The sequence below is a fragment of the Chiloscyllium plagiosum genome, chromosome 42, assembly GCF_004010195.1.
Source record: "Chiloscyllium plagiosum isolate BGI_BamShark_2017 chromosome 42, ASM401019v2, whole genome shotgun sequence".
In the NCBI taxonomy this organism is placed as follows: Eukaryota; Metazoa; Chordata; class Chondrichthyes; order Orectolobiformes; family Hemiscylliidae; genus Chiloscyllium; species Chiloscyllium plagiosum.
In genome coordinates this window covers 2,230,701-2,242,450 of record NC_057751.1, presented here as the reverse complement: position 1 = coordinate 2,242,450, position 11,750 = coordinate 2,230,701, and the positions used below count along the sequence as shown (strand labels likewise).

The 11,750-nt window shown below is 39.6% G+C and overlaps 1 protein-coding gene across 2 annotated transcripts in view; it reads right to left on the bottom strand.

Annotated features, from left to right (window-relative positions):
* LOC122543017 (GDNF family receptor alpha-2-like) overlaps positions 1-11,750 on the bottom strand; it is a 311,320-nt gene that overhangs the window by 3,592 nt on the left and 295,978 nt on the right. For both annotated transcript variants that reach the window (XM_043681193.1, XM_043681194.1), the window contains exon 8: positions 611-664. In XM_043681193.1, coding sequence (XP_043537128.1) covers positions 611-664 — 54 coding nt within the window. The remainder of the gene's footprint in view (positions 1-610; positions 665-11,750) is intronic.

The following is an 11,750-nucleotide window of genomic DNA, read 5'->3' as shown; positions in this document are numbered from 1 at the left end:
GGGTACATACTTATCAAGGATACTCAATAGTTGCTCCTTGAACAAGCTCCACATATCAATTATGCCCTTGCCTTGAAGCTTACTTTTCCAAGCCACACATCCTAAGTCATGCCTCACAGCATCATAATTTCCCTGCCCCCATCTATAACTCTTGCCCTGTAGTGCACACTTATCCCTCTCCATCACTAGAGTAAAAGTCACCGAATTGTGGTCACTGTCCCCAAAGTGCTCACCTACCTCTAATTCTAACACCTGGCCTGGTTCATTGACAAATTTACATGGTTATGCTTCTGTGAACCATCCTGGAATATTTCACTACATGAAGGATACTGTGGAAATACACCTTATTGCTGTTTTATTTCAACTGAATAGTCTGGGCCACAGCAGTCGCAATCAAACCTGGCAGTTGAAAGGAACTCTGCATTGCTTCTATTGGAAGCTGGGTGGGCAAGGTGCTTTGACTTAATGCTGAAAATGGCTCTTGGGCTGAAGGTAAAGCATTTCATGTCAAACCCTTTGAGACTTATCCTGTTCCAAACAATCTCATTGCACTTTCCTGCTCAAAGGAGAATTTGTCTTGTATAAAGCTCATATCAAATTTGAAATGTACCTCAGGCAGACAGAGAGACTGTTCTTTAGAAGTGTTGAACTTTGGTCCAGTACCCTGCAACAACAAATCAAGATAATCTTCAATGAATTTGTCATGCACAAGCGAAACACAGTTCTGAGACATGCTTTCTCTCTTCTACTATTCCATCCAGTGGTCAGTTGTTGTAAAAAAAGAACAGGAATAGCCTATTCAATGCATCAAACCTTCTCTACCACTCGTAAGATCATTTCTGATCTCATTTGTGGCTCAAATCCACTTTCTTGGCTAGTGCCAATTATCCTAGACTCAGTTATCAATCAAAGATTTGACAAACCCAGCCCTGAATATTTTCAACACTGACTGAATAAAAATAATTCCAAACATTAACAGCCTATCAATTGCTTTAAAAAAGGGTTTCAGATAACTATATGACACAGTTTAGAATTATTCAGCTTCCTTCGTCCGTGAAGACTTTCTCTCACATTTACATGTACAAAATTGTTTGATTCCCTAAAGAAATTACTGACCTTGAATGCAAACAGGGGAAGACTTTAAAACGAGTGATAAGGTCACACAACTTGCTTTTGATATGTAAATCAAGTTAGTTTCTCAAGTAGGTCAACGTGTTTGTTAAGCTTTTACTTTCTTTTGTCTGAGAACTGTGATCACACAAAAAAATCTATCTACCTGACTACCAGTTGTCTCAAGGGGAAACTAATGAATTCAGACATCATTTATTTCTGTATCCACAGAAAGTCAGAAAGCTGTGATTGAATTTCTACAACAGATTGGAACTTAAAATATGGGCACTTAATGTCAAAACACTACTGAGGGACTGTTGCACTTTCTGAGGTGCCTTGTCATGTGAGATGTCAAGTGAGGTGTTCAACTATGGGAAATTTTTTGCTGATTAGAGTGATATCTGGCACAGAGGAAGGCAGTTGTGCTGCATGGAGGTCAGTCATCTTAGCTCCAGGACATCACTGCGGCAGATCCTTAGAAGACTGTCCTTGGCATAATCATCCTCAATTACTTCATCAATGATTTTCACTCCATCATTAAGGTCAGAAGTGAGGATGTTTGTTGATGATTGCATAATGTTTGGCATGATTCATGTTTCCTCCAATACTGAAGCATTTCACCTTCAGATGCAGCAAGATGTGGGCAATACCCAGGCTTGGATGAACAAGTAGCAGTTAATATTCATGCCACACAAGTGCATTGACCGTCTGCAACAGGAGAGAATGTAACCATTGTCCTTTGATATTTAATGGCAGTCTCCCTCTATTTAATCTCCCTCTATTAACATCCTGGGGGATACCATTGACCAGAAACTGAATTGGACTCACCATATAAATACAGTTGTGTTGAGCAGGTCAGAGGCCAGGAATCCTACAGCAAGTAACTCACTACCTGATTTCCCTAATGCCTGTTCACCATCTATGAGGAACAAGTTAGGAGTGTGACGGAATGCTCCCACTTGCCTGGGTGTGTGTAAGTCTAACAATACTCAAGAAACTCAACCGCATTCAGGACAAAGCAGTCTGCTTGATGGGTACCACATCCATAAACATTCACTCCTTCCATCACCAACACTCAGTAATAGCATTGAGTACCATCTACAAGATTCATTGTAGAAATTCACTAAGGCTCCTGAGGGAACCTCTTCTAACCCCACAACCACTTCCACCTAGAAGGACATGGGTATCAAATATGTGGGAACATCTCCACCAGCAAGTGATCCTCCAAGCCACTCACTTGGACACGTTTCAACGTTCTTTCAGTGCCACCATGCCAGTACACTGGAACTCTCTTTCTAATGGCACTGAAGGTCTACCTTCAGCAAGTGAAATGCAGTTGTTCAAGAAGGCAGCTTACCAGCAGCTCCTCAAAGAGTCAATTAAGATGGTCAATAAATGGTGACCCAGTCAGTTATCCCACATTCCACGACTGAATCATAAAATATGCTTGCTCCCCAAAGCTGGTCACCCAAGATAACAACTTAGAGAGAAGAATACCTATCCCTCAAATAAGATCATCAGAAAGATAGTCTCTGGTCTTTATCTCATTATGGTGGCAGCCTGCTATATCTAAATTGGCTGCCATATTTTCTGTATTACAACAGTGATTTTGTTTCAAAAATAAGTTCATTGCCTGTGAATTGTTTTGGGAGATTGTGACGTTATGAAAAATGATACATATAAACAAAAATACTTTTCTCTGGAAACTCAGTTGCGTTACCATGATGTGTTCAATCCAGCACATTGGATCCTCAGGATTAGGAGAAGGAATATTTACTGTCTTTTTTTAGGGGCATCATATTCTGTTCAATGCCAAATCCAAATTCTTCTAATATCTGGCAATCTCAAGGTGCACCTGTAATCAGTTGGAACATCTCCATAGTTCTGATTGGTCCAGTCTCCACGGGTCAGGACCTGGAGAAATAGGATGCCTAACTCAAAATAAGAACACGCTTCATTGAGATATAAGCCTTTGTTGTTGAAACCCTAGCTGATTTTTCATTAATTTTATTTTATTCCATTAGTTTTGGTTTGCAGCTGTGAAACACTAACTGTGGATTAAAGAAGACTTCTGGGTAACAGCGTGTGTTAAAAGGAAAATAGTCCAAACAAGCTTTGGTCTATTTGTGAGGCCACGTCTGAAGTTAATTAAAGATTGACTCTTGATTCGAAGGTTTTGCAGACATTTCATCACCAGGAAAGCTCACTATGTTTTAACAGATAGCAGAAATTGGCGATTAATGAGGTCAATACCTGGGAATTGGTTCCAGCAATTCTGGAAAAGACCTTATGCTCAAACAGATGGCTGATGTTGAATGGTAACTGGGACCTCATGGAGAAGAAGGTCAGTGTGCCAGGGAGACGGTCAGTCTGCCAGGGTGTATTTAAGTTTGACTTGGGTTTTAGTCTGTGTTTTCTGTGGCAAAAGGAATCTGGTAGTTGATGCTACAGCATAGAGATTTGAAAGCTCCCTGTCCAACCTCCCGTGAGTAGTTCTTTGAAGATTGAAGAATATAAAACTCAGTTAGAAGTATGACTGCCCTTACCTGAATGAACTGTAATGGTGACCCTGATCAGTAACTTCAGGAAACAACCAAGAAGTCAACATCTACGGCTGTGGAATAGCGCATTGTGAAAACCAGCTAATTAATCTTGCCAGTTTTATTATTTTCTTTTATTTATTCATCAAATGTGTTTGTCTTTCCTTTGAATGGTACTGAAAACAAAGGTTTATGCGTTTACAGCTTGGACCAATTAGGTTTCAGAACTTGCTGATGAAACTCAGCAGATCTGGCAGCATCTGTGTGGAGAAAACGGAGTTAATATTTCACATCTGCTGACTAAGAGTTACTGGGCTGAAAATGTTAATTTTGCATTCTCCTCACAGATGCTGCCAGATCTGTTAGTTTTGCAGCCGTTTCTCTTTTTGTTTCAGATCTCCAGCATGTGCAGTTCTTTGTTTTATTTTAGTGACCAATTACCTTATTTTTGTTGTTTAATTTTTTTCTATTAAAGTTGCTATATTGTGAAGAAATTGCTCAGTCCTTTGTTTAAGCTACAGACTTGGTGTTGCAAATTGATTATTCACAGAGTCTGGCATTGGTTATTCAAAAGTCTGGTTAGGGACCATTAATTTTGTCAATTTTGAGGGTCTTTGAAGATTATTAATTTTATTGTGTTGTGAATACGGAAGTAGAAAAGCTGATTTGGGTCAGCTGTCCCTCCCCATGTTGTAATGTTATGTATTTGGTAAAGCTTTGGTAAACCTAATCTTACTATGTGAGCAGAACAGTTCATGTTTCAGATGATATAACAGCTGTCTCCAATTAATTCATAATATTCTAACAAAGTGTTATTTTTAAATGTCAGAAGTTTCTTTGCATTTCCATGCAGATGTATTGGCACATAGATGTCTGTAATCTTTGTTACTGTGCAAGTTTCACCTTTGTAAGCTTTATTAATCACTCTGTGAGTAAAAGGATGCAGTCAAGGCTTAGAGTGAAACTTGAACCAACCATCTTCTGACTGAGAAGGAAGAAAGATATCAATATTTGAAGATTTGTGGAAAGAGACAAAAATTAACTGGGTAGGTGTAAGATGAGAGGAAAAAGATGTAAAAGGGACCTGAGGGATGACTTTTTCATGCAGAGGGTGGAGCGTGTAAAGAATGAGCTGTCAGAGGAAGTGGAGGAGGCTGGTACAATTACAACGTTGAAAAGGCATCTGGATGGGTACATGAGTACAAAGGGTTTCAAGCTTTATGGACCAAATACTCGCAAATGGGACAAGATTGATTTGTCACCATGAACGAGTTGGACCGAAGGGCCTGTTTCCGTGCCGTATAACTCTATGACTTGCCTCCTGCCCTGCAGCCATCAATCTGCATTCTGTGCAACACTCGCAACTCATTCCCAGTTCTACCATTGGCATTCAGTTGAATCCAGACATTCTTTATAATCATATTACATTGTCATCAGACCAAGCCTTCAGTACAGTGCACAATTTTGTTCTCTTTATTTAATGAAGAATATACTTGTATGTAATATCATATAGTGAAGGCACACTCAATTCGTGCCTGAGTTGAGAGGTTTACCCTTTGATCAGAGGCTTGAGGTAATCTGGTATATGTTCTCTCAACTTTGAAGAGTGAAAGTTGATCTCATTAAAACTCAGTAGACTTCCTGAGGCTTTTCCCCCAGCTGGGGAAATTGAACATACAGGGGCATAACCCCAAGATAAGTGGACAATAATTTGAGCAAAGCTAAGGACATGTCTCTTCACTTATCAATTTGGGAATGTTTGGAATTCTCTCCCCCACAGGGTATCAATTAGTGTTTATATGTTGGATACATTTAAAATTGGATGGTTGGAAAGGACAGATTTTTTGGTCTCCCAGGAAAATAAGGAATATGGGGAGCATTTGGAAATGTTGAGTTGAACCCCAGAATCAACCACGATCATTCTCATTGGTGGCTTAAAGGAAGAAAGACATAATCTCCTAATGTTCAGAAATTTTTAATTCTTTTGTGTTTTGCTGTAGTTTTGCTGTACTTTGGCTTGATGGATCTCCTGGATTGACGCTTTGACAATGTGTACAAAATACCCTAACTTTGTTTCAAAGAAATCTTCAGTGCTGAAATTACAGTTGATTGTCTGTTGGATTTTGCTCTTCATCAAATTGAGTAGTTACCTTCAAGCACAGATTCAGTATCCATTAGCACCAGCAAAATCATTTGCTTATCAATCAAGTCAAGAGTGGCTTTAAACACACAATGTGTTATCAGAAGGCGCCATCTCATTTTGGACCTACACTCTGAATGGACACCTTCAAAGGAAGAGAATTCAGAAAGCAACTCTTCACCCACAAGAATCATAGGAATAACATTAGAAGATTCAACCTATCAAAGTGCAATCATTGGTGTAATAGCAGAAACATAGAAACTATGAGCAACAGCAACTGTGAGCCTGCTCCTCTTTTCATATGATCTGGCTGATCCTCTGTCTCAGTGCCAAATTCTCACTTTCTCCCATATTCTTAACACTTTTAAAATCAAAAATCTACCCATGTCTTGAAAATATTCAGTGACTCGACTTCTATAGCCTTCTATGTTAGAGTATTCTTAGGTTCACAGATACAAATGATCTACCCTCTGTCTTGAAATAGTTCCCTTGTTTTGGTCTTCACACTGACATTCTCCATGCATCTCATCTGTCCAGTCCTGTTAGAATGTTGTTCACTTCACTCAGATCCCCTCTTATCCTTCTAAGGTCCAGTGAGTACAGCCCCAGTTGGACCAATCTCTCCCCATATGGCATCCTACCATCCTCAGTCTCAGCCTGATGAGCCTCCATTGCCCTTTCTATGTTGGAAGTACATCCTGTCTTAGGTCGCAGTACTCCAGGTGTGATTTTACCAAGGCAATAGTGCAATAGTAGATTCCTCCTTTTGACTTTAGATCCTCTGGCAACGGAGGCCATTATACCATTTTCCTTTGTAATTATTTGTTGCATGTGCCCATCTACTTTCTTAACTGGTGTACAAAGATGCCAAGATCCTTTTGTACATCTACATTTCCTAGTCATCATTGAAATGATACTCTGCCTATCTGGTTTTCACATCAAATAATTTTACATTTAGCCAGATTGTACAGCAGCTGGCATATGTTTACCCATTCATTCAACTTGTCTAAATCACCTGGAAGCCTTCTTGCATTCTCCTCACAATTTCACCAAGTTTTGTGGAATCAGCAAACCAAGCACTGATCTTTGTGATACACAATATATAATGCCTACCACTTGGAAAAATGACCCATAACTTCTCAGTGTTTCCTGTCTGTCAACCATGCCTCACTCCATGCCAACATATTAACCCCTATCTGACTTGCTTTAACTTTGGTCACTGACCTGTTATAAAGGACATTGTCAAAAGTCTTCTGCAGATCCAAAGACACCTCATTCACTGGTTCTCCCTTATCTGGTCTACTAGTTATATTCTCAGAAAATTCAATTTGATTTGTTAAGCATGATTTACTTTTTATCAACGTGTGCTGACTTTGTCCAATCCTGTGAATGCTTTCCAAACCTTCAATTATCAAATCTTTTATTATGCACTCTTCGTATTTTCCACACTACTTATGTCAGACAAGCTGGTCTGTAATTTTGTTTCTTCTCTCCCTTTTTCAATCATTGGGTTTCATCTGTCACCCTCCGACGTGTGAAAACTTTTTCTGAGTCTATGGAATTTTGAAATATGATGCACCAGTGCTTCCATTATTTACAGGCTACTTCCATTTGCCCTCTGGGATGCAGATTTCAGATCCTGGTGATTGGGAAGTTATTTGTGCCCACTTCTGTGAAGACAGAATCAAATCTTCGACCATTTCTTGGTTTCTCATTATAATTTTGGTAGCTTCAGACTGTAAGAGACTTACATTTGCGTCTGCCTTTACTAATCTTCTCCTCTTCACATATTTTGTTAAAACCCACGATGATTATTTTCATCATTTTTGTTTTTTTTAATCAATTTTGAATTGTGAGCAGGAAGTGGTGGGTAGATTTTGGGGCAGCTTGTGGAAAAAAGAAAAGGACAGATCAAACATGTTTTCTATGTTTATGAGGCCTGGGAGCTAATTGAAGGTTGAGCTTGGATTGAAATGTTCTAACAGACACAGTGACATTGGGAAGAGATTTTGTGAAACAGATAGCTGTTATTGAGGTTAAAATGTGACAGTTGGTTCGAGCAAGTGTGGAAGACACCCTGTCTTCAAGCAAATGGCAGTTCTTGAATGGCAATTGAAACTTTGGGAAGAATCAATCAACCTATCAAAGAAAAACCAGAATTATACTTTTTTTTAACTATGGTTTTCAAAGGAGATGGTTCCAGGTTGCTGCTGAGAGAATATGAAGATTTGAACATTCCCTGCTTTGTCTGATGCACAGCTTCTGGAAGCCCAAAGAGTAAAAAACTGAATTCGATGATTGCTGTTTTTACTTAGGTGAACTGAGAGGGTGAGTCTGATCAACATTTCAAAAAAGCAGCCATGAGTTGACATTAATTGCAGTCAAACAATACATTGTGTAAGCAATTTAAATAACGTGACCACATTATCCCTAAATGTGTTTGAATGAAAGGGGACTGAAAATATATGTTTCAAGGTAAAGCACACACATGAATCAAGTTGTCCATTTTTTTCTTTGCTAAAGTTATTGTGTATCATATGAAATCTTTTGTGTAAGTTACAAAACAAGCATCTGAAGTTTAATTATCTTCAAAGGACCGAATTGGTATTAATAAGTCTGGTAAGCAACCATTGGAGTGACGATTTGGGAGTCTTCAATGGATTAATTTTACTGTGTTGCAAATATAGAAGTGGAAAGGCTGATTTGGTTCAGCTATCCGTCTCCTTGGTGCAACAATTTGTAGAAGCTTTTATGGTCAGTTTCTGTGCTCCCTACAATTTTATTCTCATACGTTAGTTTCCTTCACTTGATCAAACTTTTTGCCCTCTTTTGCTTAATTCTGAAATGCTCCCAGTCCTCAGGCTTGCTTCTTTTGTCAATTTTATATGTCTACTCTTTGGATCTAATACTTGCCCTAATTCCTTTGTGTTCCTTTCCATTTTTTTTTTTACTTCTGTGCCAGACAGGAATAAATAGTTCTTGTTGTTCTTGCCCTCTTGTTGAGGGAAAACTGGAAGGAAATCAGTATTGATCAGAAAATAGTGTTGGGGAAATTAAAGAGGTTGAAAGCTAGCATATCACCAGGATCTGAAATCTACTTCCCAGAGGACTAATGGAAATGGTCCTGGAAATATTGGAAGCATTGGTGGATCATAATTCATGCAGCTGTTGTTTAAATATAAACCATTATCTATCCATAATCAAACCCTTCAGTATGATTTCCCAATCCAACCTTGCCACTTCATACCTCATACACTCATAGTTCCCTTTTTTTGCATTCAGGACCTAAGTTTTGGATTCAACTGTTTCACTCTCTAGCTTAATAAAGATTTCTACCATACTATGGTCATTCTTTCCCAAGGACCCCTCACAATAAGATTATTAATTAAACCATCATATACACAATCTAGGAAATCCTCTTCCGCAGTACTGTTGTTAGTTTGATTGTCATATCTTTGTGTGAATGAATGTCACTCATGATTACAGTTGTACTCTGATCACATTCATCTCTGATTTTTTTGTTCATTGCCTTCCTTTAATCTGTACCAGAGTTTCTTACCTACATCCATACAAATTCCACATCATCTGATCCATCATCCTTCTTAACTGTTACTCAATTCCTAGTGAAGAGCTTTTTCCTGCTCCCCGGATGCTGCCTGACCTGCTGTGCTTTTCCAGCACCACTCTAATCTTGATTCTGATCTCCAGCATCTACAGTACTCACTTTTGTCTATTACCCAATGCTACCCAATCTCCTTTCCCTTTTTGTCATTCTTCCTAAATAAAAAACATCCCTGGATATTCAGTTTCCCATCCTTGGTAACCCCAAAGCAATGTCCCTGTAATCACAACTGTATCATAACTATTTGAATCTTTTTGCATTGCAAGTTCATCTATTTTATTGGAATCGCTCACACCAGCAAAACCTTGATACGTTTTTTTCCGTACTTTGTATTTTTTTGTTTTGCAATATGGCCCCATTTGTTTTTTGGCCTTATCATTTTTTGTCTTCCACTTTTGCTTCTTATCTTTCTGTCTTTTGTTTCTATCATTGTTTCTCCATCCTCTCTCTCCCTGCTCAGGTTCCCATTCCCCTGCCATTTTTGTTTAAACCCTCCCGACAGCACAAACAAACACTCATATTATGAGTCTCATAGCATGGAATAAGATCTTTCGGTCCAACCTCCATGCCAACCATAATCCCAAACTAACCTAGTCCCCCATGGCTGCACTTTGTCCATATCCCTCCATGTACTTAACCAAATCCCTTTTTAAATGTTGTACCTGTACCGACATCCACCACTTCCTCTGGAAATTCATTCCACACACGAACCACTCTGTGTGTAAAAACGTTGCCCCTCATGTCTTTTTAAAATCTTTCTCCTTTCACTTTAAAAATATGCCCCCTTGTCTTGAAATCCCCCACCCTAGCTCCAAAGACATTGATCCCAGTCTTGCTCAGATACTACCTGTTCTACCTGTACCAGCCCCCTCTTCTCCAGAACAGGTCCGAATGTCCCCAAAGTCTGAACTGCTCCCTCCTGTAGCATTTCCCCACTGCCAGAGTCATCTGGTATACCCTGTTTTGACTCTCGCTCATATGCGGCACTGGTATAACCCTGAGATTACTACGTTTGATGTCCTTCTTTCTAATTTACATCCTAACTCCCTATATTCTGCATCACTTTTTTTAACATATGGATGTTGCTACAGATATGTACCATGTCCACTGGCAGTTTACCCTCCTCCCCTTCAGCATGCCTTATAGCCTCTCGAAAACATCTTTGACCCTGACACCAGAGAGGTAACATACCATCCTGGAATCTCTTTTGTGGCCGCAGAAACGCATGACTCTTCCCCTTACTATTGAATCACCTTGGTTATAGCCCTGCCATTCCTCTTCCTCCCCTCTTGTGTACCAGAGCCACCCATGTTGCCATGAACTGTCTGTTGAAATGTTGTCAGGTCTAACAGTACCAAAAATAGTTGGCCACAGGGGTCTACCTGCTTTCCACCACTGTGCCTAGTTGTTTCCCATTCCCTTTCTGGTGTTCCAGGCTTCACCTGTGGTGTGACCACTTCACTGAACATCCTGTCCATGACAATGTCAACATCACAGATGCACCAGAGTGAGCCCATCCATCACTGCAGGTCTGAAATGCAGTTAACCAATGTATTCATGCATGTGATGAACAACAATGTTAATATAACCAGGAGAGCCTTTCTTTGGATTGATTTTAATTGAAGGATGGCAGAATGCAAGATCATATCAAATAATAAAAAGCTCAACCCTTGCTTCATCATACAACATTTGAAAGACTGAAGCCAGAATTGGACAATTAGTGAGACAAGGCACATTAGAATAGAGGCTGCAGAGCTGTGGTTTTTGAGGTGTAGAATGGAGATATCTGGGATAAGTGAAGAGGTACAAGTGAAATCTGAGATCAAAAGGACTCTGCTGCCTGATATCTAGCAGGCATTATGGATTTTCCTGGCAATATGGTAAGATCTCACACTTTAGAAAGTCCAACGCTAATGACAAAAGAGATCAACGTAGACAAAACCCAGCCTTTTTTTAAAAAGCTTGCAGATGTCTGAATCTACCACTGAGAAAAATGTTCCAAGCCTTTACAGCAAGGTTAAGATAGAAGTCCATGGGTACCAGGTGCCCTCTTCCTGGATGGTGCCTCAAAACAAAGAGATTAAGGGATCAGAATTGGCCAAGAACATGAGGCAGACGTAAACAAACAGTCAGAAACCCATTTTAAAGTTTCCTACAAAAAAGTGCAATCACTAACAGTTCAACAACTCCTCAGCACTGGAGTAGGGTGTCAGCCTGCATAAGGTGCTTAACTGTACTATCATGACTTGAATGTACGGCTTTCTGGCACAGAGATGAGAATGCTCCCCAGAGAGCAGATGGCGGGTATCTGTTGCATTTTCAAAGAGGTATCGGTGCT